The sequence below is a fragment of the Bidens hawaiensis genome, unplaced genomic scaffold, assembly GCF_021521415.1.
Source record: "Bidens hawaiensis isolate Kalapana, Puna unplaced genomic scaffold, B.hawaiensis_p1.1 tig00017565_1, whole genome shotgun sequence".
Classification (NCBI taxonomy): domain Eukaryota; kingdom Viridiplantae; phylum Streptophyta; class Magnoliopsida; order Asterales; family Asteraceae; genus Bidens; species Bidens hawaiensis.
In genome coordinates this window covers 101,598-126,070 of record NW_027492654.1, presented here as the reverse complement: position 1 = coordinate 126,070, position 24,473 = coordinate 101,598, and the positions used below count along the sequence as shown (strand labels likewise).

The following is a 24,473-nucleotide window of genomic DNA, read 5'->3' as shown; positions in this document are numbered from 1 at the left end:
TGATCATAAGCTATAATTAAATCAAGTAACTGCCTTAGTGTTGGAATTAGTTTTTATATATTTGAATTCACTTTTCTTTTATAAATTTGTTTTCGTTAATTTCAAGTTTAAATCAAAACCCCCTTTTAAAACAATCGTGTCTGGACCTGAAATATTTTTGGTATAATTTAGTTAATCTGTATCCCTGAGGACACGAACCTTACTTTCGCTCATACTATTCTTAGTGTGTTAAGTTGGTTTATTTTATTTGTTGGATTCGACACCCATCAGTGAATTAGTGGTTATAATAATTAATAAAATATTAAAAAATGAATAGTAACTTTGTGAGAGACTGAGAGGGATGTAATCCCCTTTTTAATATATATATTATTAATAATAATAATAATAATAATAATAATAATAATAATAATAAAGCAAATTGGATATTACCAGTTATTAGATGATAATATTCCTTTCCAGCAATGTGACCGATAACAATTCTAGATTCATTTCATATGCCATTTGCTTAACGGCAATTTCACTCTAACGGAAAAGTAACTATGTCTCTAACGAAACCAACTAAAATGTTGAAAAATTGTCTGATTTTCATCCAATTAAAATGTTGTAAATGGTTTTTAAAAGGATATAAACGAAAACAAAGTGCATACAGAATTGATTCTTCGTTAGAGTAAAATTGTCATTAGCAACAAAAATAAAAGTTGGGAATGACATTGGTCACAATGTTAGCATGTCTATTATCAACCAACACGAGATTTGTGATTCGTTACTGGGTTGGTCATTTGTTTGATAAATTTATGCGTTAATTGTGTCAATTTTGTTTTGTATAGTTAAGTGAGTCGTTAATTTATCGAAGTAATTGGAGGGCGGTTGAAGTAAAGGAGTCTCTTGATATTCTGCTTCATGATGCAAATGAATCACTGGTAAGTGCTTTTCTTGTTCTTTTGAGAGCTAAAAGTGAAACATATGAAGAAGTAAGCTCAACAATTTTCATCAAATCCAAAATTGGTTATTGTTTGAACCTAGCATTGGAATGGATCTTTTGGTTAGTTTCATTTGATGATTATAACTTTTGTTGATGCCTTGTTATATATAGTTTAGCATAATAGCTAGCTGTATGTTTCTTTTTATCAAGAGTCTTGTTTGACCATAAATAAAAAGTCAACTTACACCCGAGTTTGAACAAAGGAGTTTCTACCTGCAAACGACCCAAACGAACACAACAGAGTTTGTTTGTTGATTACATAAACTATATTAGGCAGTGGCAGATTTAGAAGAAAAATTCAGGGTACCCCCCCCCTCCCCAGCGTTTCTTTTGCATATCAAGAACGTGTCTTGTTATAGAAAAATGGCGGATCTTAAAATTTGGGGATATATTATACATAAAATTGCACTTCGTCAAGAAAGTTGAGGGTATCCACCACTGATTTTAGAATTCTATAACTATTCAAATAAATAGATTTAGTAGTTTTTATGCATTTGAATAAACTTTCGAGTGCTTTCAACCCGCATTACATGTTGACTAAGTGGAAGTCAAAGGGGAAAAACGAACCGAAATTTAAATGTGTGAAGGCTTTAGGCAAATGGAGTTTAGCTTTATTAAAGTTATAGAAGGTAAAAACGAGAAGATAGAGGGTGCAAATTTGAAAAATCCAACTTTTAACTAGCAAGATTATATGCTACATAGTAACATAATAAATCTCTTATAATAAAATTAAATAAGACAGCATAGATGCAATGTCTAGTATGAGTATGGTCTTTCCCTGTCCAAGGGGCAATTAGTTGATTTATTGTGTTAGCACCGTCACGTTATGTCACGTCATGTTTTAAATATCAGTAAACTATTGATATACAGATAATGTAGTTTTTATACCAAACTACTTAATAATAAGATTATGATTGACCGAACATGGGCCTGCCATGATTTGTCTTTGGTTGTGTGCGGCATCATGAACTTGATCATCGGGGTCATTGATGGTAAAATCCGCATGAGATAATTTGAAAGAGAACATATGTAAATGAGCCCTAGACATTGAAGAACACTCAAAAGCATACCCAATGAAGTATTTGTAGCCAAATTATGCGGTGTACCAGAAGCTAATGGGCCGGGCCACGGCACAACCAAGCCCACTATTGGAATCATCACCAGACTAAAAACCAATGCAGCCACATACGTTGCCCGGTAAACCAACTGAGGAGATGGGATCGGGCTGCTTGTAGCATTAACGGGTCCATTAGACCCGTGCAAATAGTCTACTATGAATAGGAACATTGCTACCCCACAGTAGAAAAGAGCTTCTGTGAAGAATAATATAAGTAAATCTGCAAATAATAAGAAAAGACATATAAGAAAAAGTAATCAAATGGGCTTAAATCTTAAGAGGTGGTAGTTTTTGATCCATTTACCTAAACGGGCTGACTTGAATCATATTTATCTAAAATGGGTCAAATGAGTAAAATAAAAGAAAATGCTGAATTGACCTATGTACTAATATAGTTTTTGTAATCATATTTAACAGTAAGAAATATTCATAAAATTCGTACACATGGACCAAAAATAGTTAATTAGGTCAAGTTGTTTTCAGTCACATTACAAATTGTCTGTCATTCTGTCTTGACCCGTTACCCAAGCAGCCCGTTTTGGCCAGTTAAACAATCATCCCGTTTTAACCCATTAACCACACATCCCTTATTGATCCCTTTCCCAACAAGCCCGTTTTGACCCATTACCCAACCAGCCCATTAACGGGTGTTCACAAGTTATACCTGCCAATAGAGGGTCCTCAAAAACCATCGAAAGAATCTTTCGGGTATAAAGTGATGGGAAAACGAACGAGGCTACAAGAACAGCGGGGCCCACAAACCAAAAATGATTGGGTTGGTTGGTAGTTGTGATTGCAGATACAACTGTGTCGGATTCTTTCTTGTAAGGTTGATTAAAAAATGATATAACACCGGGCCTTCCTCTACTAAATTCGACAGTTCCAAATCTTTTAGATGCCACATCATGATCATCATCATCACCTTCTGAAAATAAATCACTAGTAGGTGCAAAGACAATAAATTGTGTGTTTTGGAACCTTCGGTTTGTGCTCAATCTTCCATGTAGGAAACATCTTGTATTAACTGTATATTATGCATACACAATATAGCTTTGAGTAGATGTGGGGACCGTATATGCATACAATCAACTAAACTACTTTATTAAAGTACTAATATTTAAAACTGAAGAAACAACATTTTGGGTTAAAGTTATAACTAACATGAAAGTTGTCGTTCAAAAAAAAAAAAGCTACAACTAGCATAATCTTGGATCATTGTTTTCTTTTAAATTTTAATTTTATGAGCTATAACCACACCTCCGATTTGCAGTCGTCTGTAATCATATTGAAGAAACACTAAATGACCCCGGCAGATTACGGATAATCTTAGGGTTAAGTAGATGTTTCTCACGAGGGTTAGGTCCGGCAAAGATGGTTATTCTTCTCGACCTGCAAAACAGACACCGTGAGCTCGTCACTGAGAAGGGGGGGTTCCTCCTTGTGACCACCCTCCGGCGTGAGAATCAGACTAGATTGCTCTGAATATAAGTGTATATTGAGAGAAATAGCTAGAGAGAAGATAATATATGATGATACCGTTCCAAGGTGTTGGGGTATTTATAGCCGAAGGTAGGTTTCCAAGCAGGTACGGCCAGCTGTATAAAATTCCTTTTCCACCAACTACGGGCTATGTTCATGCCACGATGGTAGTTGGTGGGTAGGCAGCGGCTGATAGTGACATTTTGTACTGGAGCGTGCTCCTCCTGGTACTATTGTCAGTGAGCTGTCACCCTATGATTGGTTCATGGGCTGCTTTAGTCAGATCTTGTCTATTTGTCCATACCTTGGTAGATATAGTACAAAAGATCCTCTAGAAGCGTACGGACTGGCTCTTTTGGGCGGGAATATTCCCGCCTTGCTCATTCCTTCAGGTGACATTACTGAAGTATGAGTTAGTGCCTTATGCGTGTAGCCTTACTGTTAGTGCGGGTAGCCTTCCCTCATGGCTTGTATCCGCAGCTGCGGGAACAGGCGGGGTACTGTACCAATGGGAGGCTTTCCTGCGGGAACAGCTGGCTTACTGCGTGTAAGGTCTTCATCTCTGAGCATGGTGGGTCCTGCGGATCCAGTTGGTCTTTGCACAGACGTCCCTCTTCAAGGTGAGTCTTGTGGGTCCAACTGGGCTTTGCTGGGACCTACCTCTTCACATATAATCCTGATGGTAAAGTTGATGGATTACAAACCGAAAAAAGAAATAATAATAATAATAATAATAATAATAATAATAATAGTTGTGGGAAATATTTAGCAACATGTAAATTAATGTGACCAGCAGTAGAATTAATATTAATATAACAATATAAAGAATAATACCTGATGAGTTATTCTGGATTGGAATGAAGAAGAAAATTTGACAGCCATTGTTTGATTGAACAGGATATTGAAATCTGCATTTGAAAGAAACGGAATTCGGAGAAACCCATGTTGATGATATTAAGGAAACAGTAATCTAGGCGTTGGCAGTTGGGTTCAATCCAAGAAAACGGCCATCACAGACACAGTTTTAGTAAAATATTCCCTATATAAATATTTTTTTGTATCGGCCTTTTTTCTAATAATTGTTGGAAAATTGGATAATGTGAATGGAAATTTATTGAATTATTAATATTAAATTCTTTATGTCACTTGTTTGATTTATATTTTTAGCCAATGGGGGCCGCGTACAGGGTATCCGGCGTTTCTTAGTTGGCCGTTCAAAAAAAATATATTAAATTCTTCATATTGTGAAAAACTTTTGAGTAGAGCTCTTTATGAATTTGATTAGATTTTATTAGACTTTATGTCTCTAATTAAATTTATAATTAAGAGAGATTATTCACCATCCATAACTCTTATACATATAGGCTATGTGTCTCATTTTAGAGAAGATTAGAAAAAGTATTAGTTTGAAAATACAAGGAGATGTATGCATACATGAAGAGTTCTTGGTGAAAAAGAAAGTCTTGAAGATCCATATGTTGGGAATATATAGAGATGAGTTTCTCTAATTAATTCATCTAGCTTTTTTATTCTATTTTTTCCACAAGTTCTAACACTACAATTTACCCGATGTAGCCTCGGGCCATGGACATCTCCGGCAATACCAACTGCTTAGGCTGTTGTACCCTGGGGACAGACGCGTTGTCTTATGTAGAGGCGCGAAATCTGTTTTAAGGGAAGCGTGTTAAACGCGTGCCTCAGCCTCAACCGTCAAATTTAGTTTATTCATTGTTGCAGCCAAGAGCCGACTAGAAGACCTTGTTTTGGTAAAAGTTGAAACTAAGTTATTGTCAAGAAGATTACAAGAAAATGTTGCTAAAGAAAACTATTAAAGACTTTATCATTTGAAGAAGCTTGGTTGGAATCATTTAACATAATTGTTATATTCTTTCATTATTTGTTTTAGTTTGTATTACGGTACATGTACTACTTATTTTTATGTTAATAACGAGAGTATCGTTATTATTAATATTAATTTTAATATAAAAGTGTCTCATTTTCCTACAATAAGAACATATGTAATAAGGTTAGCATTAGCATGTAATTACTTGGTACCTCACTCTTACTTTAATTATTATGATACAATAGTTCTATTATGTTAATTGTTGTAAAAGTAGATAGATACGATTAAGGTATGGTTAGGACTTGGGAGGCTAAGTCGATTCTATGCTTGAAGTTGCCACTTGTACACTACATTGATAAAAAAAATTTACACAAGTGTAGTCGCATGTGGGTAGCATCATATGTCCTTAAAAAACACATGAACCCGATAAATTAAAATAAATACATGAATCATATTTAACATTTCGCCTATGGCTATGGAAACTATTTTATTATTTTTGTTTGAAAGTGTAGTTTGTATGCGTCGTTACGTATGTACATTTGTGTAATTATAAAGTGTGATTGTAAATTATCACCCTGTATAATGGGAGCCTCCTTTGTTAATCAAATCATTGAAGATATTATACCAAAGTTCTTTGATGTTAATTGTTAAACAATCTACAAATCTAACCACATGATGCTAAGTTATAAAGCTAAAAAGCAAAGACATGTTAATGCGGAAGAGATCGAATCAAATGAAATTATGTACTAACATTATGTATTTTATGCAGTAAAACTTGTACCATTGTAGAATCGCAACAATATACACTGATTTCATTGTAGTGCATGTGAGATTCAATTCTAGTAAATGGCATGCACCTTTACCAAAAGCATGTATGAGCGACTTTTTATGGGTCAAGTGTCTCAAAGGGCATGGTCTCTTCTTGAAGCTTAAGGGGTGCTTGTGAGAACAATAAGAGACCAAATAAACAACATTATATATTACTATAACCAAGTGTTTACTTACGGGGGGGGGGGGGGGGGGTAAACTTTTTACACACTATTAACTTCTTAAATCAAAACCAAACACCCATGCTCGATCAAGTTTTCACAGTCAGATATGATCTCTTTCAACGAAATCTTGGGTCGAACCTGCTAAGTACAGTTTTTTTAAACACAAAAACGAAAGTGGCAAGGGTCAAAAATAGGCACACCCTCTCGCTTTCCTATTACGATGTGGGTTAGGTCACTAAAGTTTTTAAAAACGAATCTTGGCCCTACGAGTGTTTCACTCTCCTACTAAATTGTTGTATCCGCCACTAGTCTTGAACCAAAATATATTGAATTTGGCAACAACTAACTCTCTGTAAGAAAGTGAGTCGCTCTAGTAAGATAACAATAGCGATACTCTTGTTATTCGTGGAAAGTAAACTAGTATAATATTGCATACAAAAAAATAAATCGCTAGAAGTGAATGAACAATACTAAATCATAAAATGATCCAACCAAATGCATTCTAAGAGTGGTGTATTTGGCTTTGTTATTGGCTATAACACTTGAACAATTAAGACGTTAGCAGAGGTTAAGGCATGCATTCAACACGCATCTCAACAGACTTTGTCTCTTAGACATTCACGTCTGTCTCCTAGGGTACAACCGAAACAATATATATATATTGTCGGAGTGACTCTCACACCTGTGATAGCACCGAGCTTTTGGTGTTTCAGTATATGTGAAAAATGTATGTGTTTTTGGATAAACAATCTATAACTCAATAATACCATCTTGTTATTATATAATCACACATTTAGAAATCGAAAAAACTCATTTAATAGTGTAATAAACAAGATTTAACCATTTTAATTTGAATTCAAGTAGTTAAATCGAAACTCTCATTTTATTCATGGCTAGTGTAGAAACAATTCATGTTGAGTAGTTGGAAATGCACCTATGTAGTCTCGATTAAGAATGTGTAATGTGTAAGAATAAATATATTGATATGTATATTTATATATGGCCATCATTATCATTTATATAATAATTAGATCAAAATATTAAATTATACATTATAATTATAATAGTTAGGTAATTGTTGATGGACCAAATTGCCCTTTCTTGCTAATCAAGGGTTTCCCCATGGGTGTATATATATATGGAGAGGCTAATTAACATCATATAACATAACCCTAAAGCTCACATAAAATTCGTGACCCTCTCTCCCTCTATATTATTCGATTTCTCAAGAACCCTAATCCCCATCACTAATATACATCCTAAAGGGGAACTCGACCAAGCTGACAATCTTGTCGTCTGGATCTGACTCATCAGCCATGGCTACTCTTTCTGTTGTAACAGGTATGTTTTAGTTATAGGTTTATCATATTATTCATGTTTTCCATTACCAACGTGAAGAACTGATCAACATATGGTATCAAGAGCAATGTTGATTAATCAGTTCTTCATGTTTTCCATAATATCAGGATCTAATTAGAGAGACATGGGCTAAAACATGATAAACCCTAAATTAATTTTTGATTTTATTATTAATTAAGTTTTATATATTGAATATTGAAATCGATATAGCCTTTACAAGACTGTATACAATTTAATACAATTAATGTCAAATTTAATTGAGGTATTTCATACAACACAGAATACTTATTGATATTTTAATAAGCTTTAATAAGAAAACATTTTTTGGGTAAGTAGTTGGGAACAACGTGGAACCCCAAGAAACAAATATTTGTCAAGTTACAGGTCTTTAGTTGAATTTTACGAGATTATTTATGGAGTTATTTATAGATATATATATCAAATTAAATTATTATACGTTTGTCATATATATTTTGAAAGAATTATTTTCAAAATTAATAAATCTTGAATAAATTAATAATCCTTAAAGAAATCTTGTTAAGATTATACTCCTAAATGGTTGCATTACAAGCATAACATGTATTTTGGTTTAAAATTCGGATTATGATATGATTTTTATTTTTTCCTAATTTTGGCTAAACTTTATCCCCAAGTTATTTCAAAATTTGATTAATAAATAAAAAATATATTTTGAAAATAACTAAATCTTGGGATATCCCTTAGAATTTTGAACTTAAACCTTATTGTCTAAAATAGTTTTCGGGTTTTATTTTAATGTTCACCGAGAACTCATAGTTTTCGAGATCTGATAAAACTGAGAACTAATAATACCGAAAACGACATAATTACCGAGTACTTATGTTTTCCGAAAACCAAGTTTTCTGAAAACTCTTAAATCTCGTAAACCATATGCTAAAAATTAATAATGTTTTGTAAATACCAAACTTTTACAAAACATAAAAGCTTTACCTGAATGAATTTTGATGTATCACTTCTGCCCAAAGGTGATGTGTTACATCTACCCCTCATTCAAGTCTAACTACAAAGCTTTGTTAATTTTGCCTACATGATTTAAATGTCCCATTTCTGCCCAAAGGTGATATGTTATATTTATATCCAGCAAAGTTAACTCCTGCATAATTAAAATAATTGTCTCACTTCTGCCCAAAGGTGATGTGTTATAATTGTTTTGCACACATATACTTAAATAGATTTTAATTCTGTCCAAAGGTGATTTATTTTTTGTTTAAGTAGAACTTTTAATTATAGTCTATTAGTTTGATGTTAATAATAGACATATCACATCTTCAATAAAACATTAATGATCCTTCATTAATCTAATGACCATAAATTTTAATATGTATTATTTTAGTATCCCATAACATTACTCACTATAATTTTATTCTATAAATAATTATCTCATTCAAATCATCAACTCCAATCTCAAACCCAAATATGTTTTGCTTCATAAAGAGTTTCATTAACTTTTAGCTCTTCTAGTTTTTTTTTATTATCCTCAAGACATGACCATCTCATTGCTCCTTCTAATAATAGTAATAAAGAAGAAACCTAGAGCATGAAAAATAGGATGAGTCAAACAGAATGTCTCTTATGATAATCAATAAACTCATGCTATCAAATAGAGTTATTTAGGATTTAATTTTTCCTAAAACTAATCTAATTTCTATTAAATAATTAAAATAACTCATAAGATGCGTACGTTCCTTCTAAATTCTAACTATAAGGTTAAATGACATTATTGAATACGTCATAATATACAGTTTCATGACCCATAAAATTAAGGACTCACACATGAAAATAAGTACAATTTTCCAGTACATTATATACTAAAATTTTCAATAGTACAAGTTGATGCCTTAACACTCAAAAGTACCAAAAGAAAATGAGTGCGTTGATCAGCGACATATGTACAAGAAAAGAGATGTATGGTACTAGAAATTAAGATATTATTCAACTCACTTCCATTAAATAAAACCTAAAAGAGGATAATACTAAATTTCATGGACAAAATACAAATATTACTTTCAGCTTTAAGTTCTCTAAGGAAAAGTCTCACCGCAAATATATGCCATTATACTAGGCATAAGCAACGAGACTATCCATAATTTAAAAGAACTGGCTAAAAGAGGTAGTCACATACTCATGATATTTAAGTCTGCTAATTCTAATATTCCAACTAACACATGATAGGTTGAGTCTAGTTCTATACGTTTCCTTACAAAAATTCAACAAATAACTAACTTGAGAGTTAGTGACAAAATTAAAAGTTAAGGCAATAGAATCATAATTAACTGTCTTTAGGTACGCTTTATGATACCTTACAAAATCTGGAGATTATTCAGAACTCAGTATCAATACTTAAGCTACATTATGACAGTTATAAGGTTTGCATAGCCAACATAAAGTTACTATTACCTTAAACTCTCATATGATTTGTTATCAATATTTGGATTGAAACATTTATAAAATACAACTAGATGATACTATATACTTTCACAACTTTTGTTATTATGCAAATAAAAAAAATTAACAAAAGACAAATGAGACATATAAAATTCTTCCATTAAAACCAAATTTCATGAGAAATCATGACATGGTTAATGAGGGTGATTTTTCATATAATCACATTCTTAGTGATTTTAAATCATGTGTTAGATGCCCTAAACATTGTTTGGCTTAAGAAATAAGTATGGGTCCACCAGAAGTTATATTTCACTTACATTAGTGGAACTTATTCAAAGGGAATATTCAGACATAATTATTTTATCATTTAAAAGGCTATTTACTTGTATCTAATATGTCTTCTATCATTCATGGTCTTAAAGAGATCCATTCATATATACTTAATATGATTTCTTCTAAATATGTCCCTAAGTTTCCTATGACACATAGAGGAAATTAAATTAAGACTAACGTATGTATGACAAATTCCCACATCACATACATCATTGAAACTTCTCATGTAGTTTTCCTAGAGATATCGAATATTAGTGGGAGCATTAAGTGTCTCAATCATAACTTACAAGATTTGCAAGAGGTGGGGAAGTGAAAACTTGATATTATCTTAATTACACCTCTTATACAAGACACTGCTCAATCACAACACTATTCCATCAAAACTTATCTCTGTAGAATTTACTACTACTCTTACAAAAGTTTCGGTGTTTCTTAAATGTGGGCATACTCCGATTTCTTACTAAAATAATCCTCACAACAGAAACTACGAAGACTTACATCATTAACTCGTTTTTCTATTAGAATCTACTGGTCTTTAAATATTGACCCTAAGCATGCAAATTTTCCTAAAGGCTTCTAAGGTCAGTGGGAGCAGTAAAAATCCTTATAATGACTTGTAAGAATTACAAGAGGCGGGGAGAAGAGAGTCATTAAATTTTACTCTATATTTAAACTCCAATTGCACCTCTTGTACACCATACTGCACCAACTCTTACATACTTAGAATCCTAAAAATGATAGCAACCTAACCAAGAGCTAATCCATAAAACAGAGACTTTTAAAATTACCCAATAATCAACTCAGGAGGCCATCTAAGTTTTAAAACCTACTAACACTAATGATTATGTAACCTCCCTAACTAAAGTTGAAATGGATGTTTGAAAGTTTAATGATCCTACCCCTTATAATTAAACCATTAGCGTCAATCATAATTAACTCCATAAGTCAGGATAACGTTTTGAGATTTGGTTGAATCACCTAAGAGTGTTCATAACTAAACTAAATCCCAATACGGAACGTTAAGGCAATAAGAAGCACGATTGATTGCTAAAGGTTATATTCAAGGATAAACTAATTATCAAACAATCTTCTTACATATATTACAAAAGATTTATTTAAGGATCATTATTGTTCTAGTAGCTTATAATAGTTAAGAGCTACATTAGATGAACATTAAAACAACTTTCCCTAACAATCGGCTACATATTTATATGTTCATAAAACAACCTAAAAGTTATAAACTGAAGGTCAAAGAACAGTTAGTCTATAAGTCAATAAAATCCATATATGGGTTAATGCAAACATCAAAATATGATGAAATCTTTATTCAATTATTTTCATCAAAAACAAGTGGATTAATGTACCTACCTCAAGATGAGTGGGAGCAACTAAAAACAAACTTGTCCTTATATAGATGACATTCTTCTGACAAGTATATGTTACATGAGTCAAAGCATTTTTCCACACATACTTTGATATTATAGATCTCAGAGATATTTCTTACACATGTGACAAACAGTATTGCTATACTTTAGAGGATAATATGATCACATAGATTATTTCCTTATGCTTCATCAAGTAGAAGCCTTATATAAGTTCAAGTCTATACTCGTTTTGATATTAACTCAAATTGCAACACACTAGATATGTCTAGATTAATGTGAAGCATTTAAAAGAATATATCTTTAAAAGAAACGAAAGACTATAATTTAGAAGAAGAAGTGAGAAATCAAACCAGTTGATTACTCTAAAACTTTGTTATATTCAAATATAACATAATATAATTTTCGGGATATATTCTTATGTCAGCAGATAAATCTATCTCACGGAGGAGTCATAATGAACTGATAACAACAATCTAAATTTCAATGGCATAATATGTTGGTTAAATCACAACGCAATTGTCAATAAATTTTGTTGAAAATTTATCATTGGACTCACAAGTTATTAACTCCATATAAATTATATATTGAAGACTTATTGTGATAAAGTCAGCTACCCTATTTTCTCAAACAGTAACAGTTCGAGAGGTGCTGCATTAAATTTCGATTTGAAATACATTAATCGTTTATGAACGAATTGAGGAAACTAAATTTTCATATCGAATACATTCATGATATGCTTAAGGATCCTATAACCAAAGGTCTGTCACCCATAAGTCTTATGAAAGCGCTTATAATAAAGACGGGATTATTAATGACCATGTAACTGTATATCGTTAAATGAATGACTAATTATTAACTTTCCTCATCAATTTTGATTTTGTATGTCTCTTAATATGTTCTACATGCAATGACATATAGACAAATTAGTATACAAATCAAATATTTGAAGGGTTTACTTATATAATTTTGATCATAACTAATTATGTTTTAAACAAGGACTGCAGTATGATTAATGGGGGTCTTGAGCTGATGTTCAATTCAATGACTGTATTTCTCTGTTCCAGTTTAAGTTTAAAGCTAAAATGAGTGTTAAAATCTGCAGACTAATCTAATACTCATAATAAATGATTACTCGGCCAAGTGGGAGAATGTAAGAATAAATATATTGATATGTATATTTATATATGGCCATCATTATCATTTATATAATAATTAGATCAAAATATTAAATTATACCTTATAATTATATTAGCTAGGTAATTGTTGATGGACCAAATTGCCCTTTCTTGCTAATCAAGGGTTTCCCCTTGGGTATATATATATATGGAGAGGCTAATTAACATCATATAACATAACCCTAAAGCTCACATAAAATTCGTGACTCTCTCTCCCTCTATATTATTCGGTTTCTCAAGAACCCTAATCCCCATCACTAATATACATCCTAAAGGGGAACTCGACCAAGCTGATAATCTTGTCGTCTGGATCTGACTCATCAGCCATGGCTACTCTCTCTGTTGTAACAGGTATGTTTTAGTTATAGGTTTATCATATTATTCATGTTTTCCATTACCAACGTGAAGAACTGATCAACAGAATGATGATGGCCTATGTACTTATCATGCGCCATGCATTCTTGCAAAAGAGCCCTGACGACGGGGCTTATGGGGAAGGGTAGACAAGTCCGAATAGTGGAAACCGCATTGGAGGTTGCCAATGGTTGAGCGGTGGAAATTGTGATTAACCCACCCATCAGTGGAAATCGCAACATGCACCCAACCAGCTCAGTTGCAACTGAACTAAGCCGCAACCACAATCCACAGCTAGCATGCAACTTTCCATTGACCAAGCATCATCTACTGGTATCGGGTATGGCTGGTTGCTGGCGGCAATACGATTGTGCGAAGGGCAAAGTACACTACTAGAAAATATACCTATAATGGCGTGCAATGCGCGTCATTAAAAGGGTTGATGACGCGTAAAATCGTGTCAAGGAAGGCCATGTCATAAAGAAAAGTTGACATGCATTTGTGTGTCATCTGTTTTTGACACGCATTTATGACACGTCTTTTACATGCATTTTTGACGCCCATTTGCGTGTCATGTTTTTAGGTGTTTTATAATAATAATTTTTTTGGATGAATTACTAATTTTCACATTTAATGACAATTAATATCTCAAACTATATAATAAAATAAATACATTGAACATTACAATACATTTCATACAATATTTCATAAAATACAAATTACAAACATCTCAAAATTAACATCAATGTCAATACAAAATTTCACCGGAATATGAAGTTTGCCACAAAAGTCGATCATTCTTCACAAATTCCATCAATATCAACATCGGTGCATCTGTCTACCCTTTCCCCAATCTGAGAAAAAAAAATAGGTAATAATTTGTTTTCACTAAGTAATTAACAGAAAGATAATTCTGGTAACAAAAAATATTTCACTAGCTAGCACAAAGATAATCTGGTAACAAGTTGTTTGCATGTAAAATTTATTAAAATGGATGATTGATAACTCACTAGCATGTTGAAACATACTCGGTGTAAGGTACGTGGTTGTGAACGAATGCTCGTGCAGATCCAAAATCATATATTTTTATTACATCCTTGGTAACAGAAAGTTAACTGCAACATGATACAGAATGTGCCAACATTCATCCAAAAGAAAGTAGAAATATACTAATACTACCAAACATTAACAGTTTATCCACATTGATAGTTAAAACGGCATACTAATTACCTGTAAAAGAAGAGATCAGATGTGTTTCCCATTTATTTTTCTTGAACCAGCAATAACTAGTTTTATACCCGTCCGGTGGACGAGTTGTTTAATGTAGTAATAATGTCATACTATCTTTCTTTGTGTTGCCCTATTTCTTCACCATTATAGTCTTTTCCATCTTCATCTTCATGGCCATCGGCTATCACTGACCGGTCATTAAGACGTAATTATGGTAATCTTCAAACTTGATCTCACCTGAGTCATCAAGAAAAGAAGAATTTTTTTTATTAGCTCAAGACATATTTAAGATCCAAATAGACAACTTTCTACATTATATCCCTTCTAAAATAATTTAATTTAAACTAAAGCTTTAATAATTATAACAACCTAATAGCGTATGCCATAACTAAAACTGTAAAATTTTGTGTTTAAAATTTAATTACAGAGATTATGTTGAATTTCCAAAATTCAAAGGTTGTATCAAAACTCAGCAAACCTCCATAATATTTGTTGAAAATAAAACTGCCAATCAGTAAGTTGTGATTGACAACTTTAGGGCAGTAGACTGGATGAAAAATACTTGAAAAAGCTTGACATGATATTACCCGTTAACTGGGTTAAATAAAACAAAAAAAAATGACCATTTAACCGGGTTAAATTTGACCCGTCAATGAAGTTTAAAACTGATCTCATTTATGGGTTAAATTTGAGGTAGTAATGATAAAACTTAATTTTTTACCCGTTAATGAAACAAAAAAATAACATGTTAACCGGGTTAAATTTGATCATTAATAAGACTTAAATTTGATCCTCTTTACCAGTCAAATTTGACTTGAGAATAATAAAACTTAACTTTTGACCCGTAAACGATTTTCGATAATTGTCAAGTTTGGGTCGGGCTCGGTCTTAATTATAGAAAACAAATAAAAACCAAGTGAAAATAAAAAAGAAAAAGAAGAAGAAAAAAAATACATACCCCTGCTTGGCAAGCGCTTGAAGAAGCATTCCACTGTCAATACGTTCCCGCAGCTATATATCTCTAGCCTTGACTACCAAGCTCAGGGTTATTGCCACCATGATAATTTTGCGTTTGCTTTAGAGGAATGACAATACAAAGCTCAAGGTTATATATCTTTTATCCAAGAAGAAGCCATTTCCATAACATTAGCACCAAACCTGTAAAACAACAAGTACTCATCACCTATTTATCCAAGAGATTTCAAATCCTTTTCTTGCCTTTTTCTACAAAAGATTAACCAAAATAAAATAACTATTAGCATAATATAAACCAGTTGAAAACATGATATAAATGAAAACAATTTTATTATATAAAAAAGTGACTTACTGTTCTTGCAACTTAACAATTGATCACGGCATCATCTAAATCATTATTCTTCTCCTGACATCGGGCTTCCAACTCAACTCAGCAATATCAATCAATCACCATCGCCTCCGCCTCCTCCTCCACTTTCTTATGACATGTCCAGTTTCTTGTCTGTCATTACAGCAGCAATTAAGGGGGTTGGCTACCATTTGTAAAAGTTCAGCAAACATGTAAGCTTAATAAACAGAGTGAAACAAAGATATGCTTGTTACCCGTCTGAAGTAGGTGAAAGATATTTAGTTTTAGTCTGCAATCAGTCTCTCTCTTTCTGCATCTATAATCAAAGTTGAAAACAATAATATCATTAACTGTAAAAAAAACAAATAACAAAACTGATTGTGTTTATATATATATATATATATATATATATATATACCTTTACTTTCAGTTTTTCGTTCTCTCAAGTTTCATTATTTTCATCCCAAAATGTTTCTTAAGGGTCATAATATCATATCTGACAAAATGTGTATATTAATAACATTTATAAAAGTAGAAATTTAAAAAAAATGTCACACCTCTTTCTGCAAACATTTATTCAGTTTGTGTAGTTCTTTATCTGTGGAGTCTTGTAGAAGAGTGTGCCCCCACCCTTATGCTGCTTCATCTATAACCCTACAGGATCCCCTGTTGTAACATCACGTAAATTTTGGGCCAAAAATGTCAAGTTTTCAAAGTCAAGGGACCAATCTGCCAATTTCTAAACTCCAGGGACCAAAACATAAATTCTGATTTTTGACTTATCGCAGTACGCGATGGATCAGAGGAGACACCCATCGCGTACCGCGATAGGGTAGTCTGACACATGTGACACGTGGCACACGGTGGCAACGCCTGTCGCCACGTGGCAACACGTCCGCCACGTGTAGCGGCGCCTGCCACGTGTCGACACGTGGCAGGTCTAGGCTCTGACTCAGCAGACCTACATCGCGGTACGCGATAGGTCTGCCAAGTGACCCATCGCGTATCGCGATAGGGTCCAAAATTTGGCTATAAATAGGCAGCCACGGGATTGAGCCCCTCACACCTCAATTACACATACATACTCTCTCTAGCTTTCTCTCACTACCTCGAACTACGTGCCATTAATCTACCTCGATAAACGTGCCCCAAAACCTCGTTTTCCGTGCCCGTTACCTCGATTTTCGTGCCACTCCCCGACATTCCGAACAAGAAGGAAGTGTTGTCCGACGACCCGGTGATCTCCTCGAAGTGAGTGCCAAAGGTGTCTCGAGAAACGTGTAAAGTGTGGAAAGGAGTGTTGATCAAGTGAACGTTGAGAAGCGAGTAGCGTCGAAGTGCCGCCCAAGTGTGAAGGGTATTACTAAGCCAAGCAAGGTAGGCATAATGCCCGACCAAAATAATAATAAAATATTATAACGACTTAATGCCCTAAGTCGGAATTATACTCGATGATTATAAAAGAAAGAAAATGTATAACAAAGCAAATAAAGAAAAGAAAGATGAAAATATATATGCGAATATATATATGTATATGATTATTCTTTGTTATAAAATATATTATTTAAGTGTAATGAGTATACTTAAATAATAAAGAAATTACGTTTCTTAAAGAAGAAGAAACGCCGGGTTTTTAAATATAAACTAAAGGTTTATAAAGATTACTTTTTAACTAAAGGTTTTAAAGTAAAAGAAATAATGAACTAAAGGTTCATCGAGATGATAAGACTAAAGGTCTTAAGCCGGATCATGAATCCGACTAATGAATGTTATACTCGTACTATAGGTGCGAGATAGCGAAGGAAAGACTAACGGACGGTGTTGGAAGCCGATCCCATTGAAAGGTGAATACGCCCCACTTTTACAAACTTGTTTTCAAACAAACAAACGTGTCATGTGTAAAACTTTACATGAGGCTATGTGTCTCTAAAAACATTATAAATAAGAGTATAAGCCAGCTTTTAGGCTATGGTATACGTTTGTCTGGATCCTTACATATGTGGTATGCGGTGGGCACATCGCACCACGCTTGGTCACGACCTCCAGCCACGATGGGCCGGACCTAAGTTACGTCCGAGTGGGGAATGGCCATGTGTATATTTACGGTACCTAAGTTATGTCATAAACGCTACGGTGTTTCGCTGAGGTGACCTAGTGCAGAGACTCGAGTTTATGATGATTGTTTTAACTTGATTATTCCTAAGCCAAGATGGGCCGAGACTTACGTGGTCTCGAGGGGTAATTAAGTAAAGAAAATATTTTAGCGTCAGCATATTCACCAGCATTCGTTGCTGACTTATTTTAATAACATTTTGCAGGTAACCAAGGTTAGAGCTTGCAAGACGAAGAAGCTCAAGAATCCGATGGCTCGGATAATTTTGTGTAAATATTAAAATATGGTGGTTTTGTAAAATATAAACAAGTAAATACTAAACGAGACTTTTGTCTCGTCTTTTGTATTTTAAATATTTATAATATCGATCCTTTGTTTTTATAAAATCTTCCTCTAAAACCCGTAACTCTGATTTAATTACAAAAATAGTATCAACTATGGATCATACCCCTAGGCCTAGAATGAGGGTGTGACACCTGTATATATTTAAGTTACCTCCATGAGACAAAAGAAAACTAAATATAAAAATTTATGTATATAATATATTTTCATGAGACAAAACTAAAACTAAATATAAGAATGTGTCATATGCTTCAACACATAGATCAAAATGCAGGTTTAGAGTGTCCTTACATGAAAAATAACATTAAAAAAATGATCATTTCATGGTCATTTTTCAACTGGTAAAACAACGGAACTGTGGTGTGTAGTGTGCTAAGTCGGTTGTAGGGGGCTGAAGTCTAGGCCTAGAAGGCCCTATTCTTATGGTCCCTATACGCTTTAAGATTCTAACAGCATAAAATTTAAAATAAATAAAAATAATAAAATGGCAATACTTCATTCGTAAAAATTTAAAATAAATAAAAAGAATAAAATGGCAATACTTCATTAGTGTGAAAAATTCAAGTACTCACAGTGTTTTTAAAGATGTGTTACCAAGAGGTGGACAAACTGAGTCTGCTCCTCCCAAGTCACTAATTATCAATTACCACAACTAATCATAATTTCAACCAAATTAACTAATGTGATATTTAAGATATTACTCACAAATCTGATAATGTCAAAAGTGTAATGCTAGAAGGTATTGGCCTGTTCAATCCCACTAGCTTAGATCCACCTGTTATCCAGAAATTCTAATTAAATATGACGGTAAGCAAATATCTCACAAGCTTTTGAAACTTTGCCATCACCATATGTAATCAAGGATCTTCACATGCTACTACCAGACGTCTACATGAATATTCATTTGTCAACATAATGAATCATCACAAAAATATATATAACAGATTATAGCAAAGTAAGGGATGACACATCACAAAACTATGTATAACAGATTGCTTTCAGATCATAAGTGACCTTGAAGCAACATATTAAAAAATTTATTTGGGAATTTATTATTTGTCGTTTTGGACTTCCACAGACTTTGGTGAGTGATAACGGCACCAACTTTGCTGACAAGAAGCTACAAAAGTGGCTAGAAGAACTTCAAATCACCCACACCTTTACCTCAGTGGCACACCCGCAAGGTAACGGTGAGGTGGAAAGAGCAAATAAAAGCATCGTCGAAGGCATAAAGAAAAGACTCCTGGAACACAGATCCGGCTGGGTAGACGAAATTCCACACGTCCTTTGGGCAAACAGAACGCTGAAAAAGGCCAGTACGGGAGAAACCCCGTTCAGCCTCACTTATGGCACTGAAGCCATGGTCCCAGTCGAAATTGGTTTGCCCTCACCAAGGGTCTTGATTCAGCCAGAAGACAATGATGCGGAAAGACGGTTAGACCTTATGCTAACCGAGGAACGCAGAGACTTAGCCGCAGCGCGTGAAGAAAACTACAAGCGACAAATGCAAAAGTACTACAACACGCGGGTAAAACTCTGCAACTTCAATGTAGGAGACTACATATTGCGTAACAACGAGGCTTCAAACCAAGAGCGCCCAGGAAAACTGGCACCGGTCTGGGAAGGACCGTACATTATCAAAGAAGTTTTGGGAAAAGGCGCGTACCGGCTCGAAAGGCTCGATGGCACTCCTATCCCAAGAACATGGAACGGAGCTCAATTACGCAAATGTTACATGTAGATCAATTCCAAACTTGTAAAGAAAAGGCCTAGAGCCACTTCTAATGGAAATGATTCTCCTTTCACATTGTGTTGATAGCCTTACTTTTATACTTATGAACTTCCCACGCTGATATGCCGGTATTCACCGCATAAATATGGGAAGAAGTAAGTCGTTGCGTGTGAAAGGCGGCAAAACCCGCATAAACACATAAAACGGTAAAAATTTCTAAGGAAAACATTCACGCAGGTCAGCTATAGGTGAAGTTTGGTCATCCCAATAAATGAAAGTGACGGTCCTACCCGCACAATCATGATAGAGGAAACTGAACATTGACCTATTGGCAACCGCGCGTCGAAAGGTTAACTTATTCAAAACACTTAGAAAATTTCAAAGGAAAAGATGAGGAAAACTTCCACGCAGGTCAGATATAGGTAAAGTTTAGCCATCCTACTAAGTGAAAGTGACGGTTTTATCCGCACAATCACGAAAGAGGAAGTAAAACTTTAACTTATTATCTACCACGTTGAAAAGTTAACTTATCTAAGTACTAAAGAAATTGCTAAGTTAAAACAAAATATGAGCGAAATAAACAAGGCAAGGCATTAACAAATAATTTTTATTCCATCAACATTCAAACATTACAAGAATTGCTGGGTACATACCCGCATACAAGATTAGAAGTCTACAAACATAAAAATCTACTCTAATGGTGGAAAGGGATCTAAAGTATCAAGCTTCAGGACCACTCCCACTTGGACCCGCACCATCAGTAGAGTGTGGCGGTTCAAGGAAAGCTTTGAGGATAGCTAGCCCATCATCAGCAGCAGCAATCTCGTTTACCTTCTCCACCACCGGATGCGGGAAGGCGGCATACTGATTCACTGCTTGGTCATACGCAGCTTCAGTATCCACATTGTAAAGAGGGAAGTTGGAAGGCGGAATGCCTTGTTCAACAAACCCTAGACCAAGCAGGAAGCCAGCCTTTTCCCCATCCTCATGAGAAGCGTTGAGGGCTGCGCTCATCGCATCGTCATATGGTGTGTTCGTGAACACCCGATGCACAACCTACAAAACAGAATATCAAAAACTCTTCAAAGGAAAAGCGTAAAGAAATTGTGAAACTGCGCATACCTGAGACAACGCTTCTCGGAGAAGCCATTCCTTTGTAACCAGAGCCTCCTGGAGGGCAGCTTGAGCTTCATTACGGGCGCGTTCGGCTTCGTTCTTTGTAAGGTTGGCAAGCAACACATCTTTGGCTGCAGCCTCTTCGACGCCCTTTAACTTACGCTCAGTGTGGTCAAGCACCCCCCTCTGGTCCAAGATTTCTTGGAGCTTCTTGGCATCTTCCATGGCCAAGGCATCATGAGCCTGCTGTAGCCTCTCTAATTTGGCTTTAAGTTCCTCATTCTCGATGCGTAGAGGCTCAGCAGCAGCTTCAGCCTTGGTGGCCCTCTCGGTTGCGTTCCGTGCAGTTTCCTTAGCCAACCGAAGCTGTTCATTAACAGCTTGGGCGGCCTTGGAACGGGCCTCGAGACGAGCCTGAACTTCAACCTCGAGGGCCTTGAAGGCCTTCTCCTTCTCCGCAGCAACGGCGGAGAGCCTCCTGTTCTCCTCCCGGACAGCCCGCGCCTGCGCTACTTTTTGGATACGAGCTGCCTTTAACTTGTCGTTTTCACGACAAAGCAGCTCGACGCGCGGCTGCATCCGGGCTACGAGAATGCGGAGCTCATTTGTCAACCTACCCTCCTGGTAGCTTGACATTGCTTCCCCCAGCGCCCCACTTGGGGCGGCGTGGCGCGCCCACTCGACGCATTCCACAGGCGTCCGAAGGGTTGTTCCTCGGCAGATGTTCCATCGTGGAACATACACTTCATTGGAATCCGACACTGCAAAAGCAAAAAGCAGTTAGGAAAATATGATAAAAAAAAATATATAAAAGACCAAAATAACCCTACGCACCTGTAGGGTCGACGACAGGCCTGTAGCCGCCAAACCCATCACCCGAACCTAACGGATATCCATCCAAGAGGTCAGGCAGATGGGAAGGAGGCAAAGATTGGCTTGACGCCCCAACCCCGGACGTACCTGAAGGACCGGCCGTAGTCGCCGACGCCGGAGGAAGCATGGTGGAGGCTGCCGCGGTGGAGACCAACGGAGGTGAACTCACCGGAGGTGAACTCACAACCGTGGCCGCGGCTGCGGAAGAACCCGCAAGAGAAATCACCGCCGGCTCAGTGATGGATTCTGTAAAAATGGCACTGACGGCCGGCGGAGATAATGTTACAGCTGGAACAGTTGGCTCAACGGGATGAGCAACTGAACCAGTACTGCAAGCAGGCGTAGCCGCCTGGGTCATCGCCTCGGGTAGGTTGACCAAACCTACCTTCATGGGTCCAGAGCTGCTCCCTCCCGCTCCACTCTGGAATGCCATAGCATCCACGCCTGCACGAAGACGATATATAAGTATAATAGCGGAAAGATATGAAGTTAAAGTTATGTACACTTACGGGTCCTTTTGAGCTTGAAGGTGCGAACAGGCGGGGAAGAACCCGATGGAGCCGGCCTCTTCGTACCGGTCACCGTCGTCGTCCTGGGCTGCTCGGAGGTGACAACCGTTTCAACCTCCGGAGCAGTGGTCTCAACATCACCTGGGTTCCCCGCCGCCTCTTCACTCTCGGTCTCCGACTCTGACCGGTTCACCTGGTCGGCGGTGGAGGCTACCTTCGCCTTGCCCTTCCCGCCAGCAGCCTTCTTCTTCCGCGCAAGAAAAGGACCATCTGCGGATTCCTCAGAAGATGACAAGATTAGAGGAATTCCGGCAGAGGTTTCAGCATTCAGAGGGCGAGGGTTAAATAGTCTTTTACCTGGCCGCGTGGCGCTCAGTATTTCGTGGCCTGGCGGGTAGGCCTCCACAAACCGATCCGCAGTCTGCGCAAGGATGGGCAACTCGTTCTCGTCAAGAGCGCGAGTACCCAACCGAGCGGGACCGTCAGCTTCCCGCGGATGCAGGAGGGACTGCAAGTCATTTCCCTCTGAAATAAAAAGAAAAACAGTTAGAAAAAACCTTAAATCAACAAAGAAGACGGAGCATACCGTAAGGGATAAAGTTCAAACCGTATTCAAGTACGATGGGAATCTGTGGCGCATCCGCCCCAGCATCCTTCCACACCCTGCTCATACCGAGCATCACCATCCCGGACTCCGGAAAGCGGTAAACCGGAGTCTGGATCCGGGAAATCTTGGAGAACCATTCCGCCTCCTGGTAGTTGGAGGCGTGAAGGCTGGCGAGAGCTCTCCCGTTCTTAAATGTCATAGCTATAGGGACGACACGGGCAGAGATGTAAAAGAACTCCCGCTTCCAAGACCGAAGACTGCGCTCGGTAGCGCAGATCTTCAAACCCTTGATCCGGGTGACCAGGGTGTACCAGCCTTGGATGCACCTCCAGGAGTAGAAGGTCATCAGGCGGTCGACGTGGGGATCCACGCCAAGAATGAGGCACACCCACTCAAAATGGCGGATCTTGGCGATCACCATTGGGTGTACCTCCGTCAGGTGCACACCGTGTCTATCCACAACACGGTATACAAACTTCGTCAATGGGAACCTAAGATTCCCATAGACGAAGAAGGCGGCATATACCCCTATTTTGCCCTTGGGGGCATCGTACACCGTCTGGTGTGGCTCCGGAAACTCAGGCTCGAACGGCTCGAGCATGAACTTCCGGACGATGTACCGGTAAAGCTCGATGGGAAGAGCACACTGGCATTCGCCAGCGGTGCTCTTATCGTCCTTATCGGACGTAGACGTCGGGTTCTCGACATACAAGTCAGACTCCTCGACGATAGCTTCTGGATCATGAGTAGACGACATGTTTTGGAGGTAAAGAACGATTTCAGGAGAATGCTCGACAAAAAGTGTTCGCCGGAAATCGCTTAGAAGGATAAGAGAGAAGTGAAAGTGTGGATTACCAAGGACCCTCTCCCCCTTTATATACTCATCGCAATGAATGCGATGAATTTAATGCGGAGGAGAGAGAAAAGAGCTGGTACAATGAAACTATGACACGTGGAAAAAGCAAGCTGGCAACAGCTGTTGACGGGGCGCGCGCCGTAAAATCCGCACCCACGCGCCCAAAAAATTGCGCCCACGCGCCTGAAAAAGCGTCTGGAATGACCATATACTGTCACGTCGCCATAACTTCCTGCACGTCCTGAAACTGTCAGAAGAAACCGTCAGACGACGTTTCAACAGTTTGGACTGTTCTTATCCTTTCACCAACTCTTCGAATTTCAAAAAG

At 36.7% G+C, this 24,473-nt stretch overlaps 1 protein-coding gene and 1 long non-coding RNA gene across 2 annotated transcripts; both read right to left on the bottom strand.

Moving 5' to 3' along the window:
- Window positions 1–1,864: 1,864 nt before the first annotated feature.
- Window positions 1,865–3,180, bottom strand: LOC143554197 (uncharacterized). Its single transcript, XM_077044024.1, has 3 exons — window positions 3,141–3,180; window positions 2,764–3,021; window positions 1,865–2,319 (listed from the first exon to the last, which is right to left on the bottom strand). Exons 1-3 carry the CDS (start codon window positions 3,178–3,180, stop codon window positions 1,865–1,867), a joined length of 753 nt encoding a protein of 250 aa, XP_076900139.1.
- A 10,746-nt stretch (window positions 3,181–13,926) lies between these two features.
- On the bottom strand, window positions 13,927–16,658 carry LOC143554180 (uncharacterized). The gene is made up of 5 exons (XR_013138948.1): window positions 16,555–16,658; window positions 16,252–16,313; window positions 16,001–16,150; window positions 15,632–15,897; window positions 13,927–14,297 (listed from the first exon to the last, which is right to left on the bottom strand). It is a non-coding gene; the product is annotated as an uncharacterized LOC143554180 (long non-coding RNA).
- Between the last annotated feature and the right edge of the window lie 7,815 nt (window positions 16,659–24,473).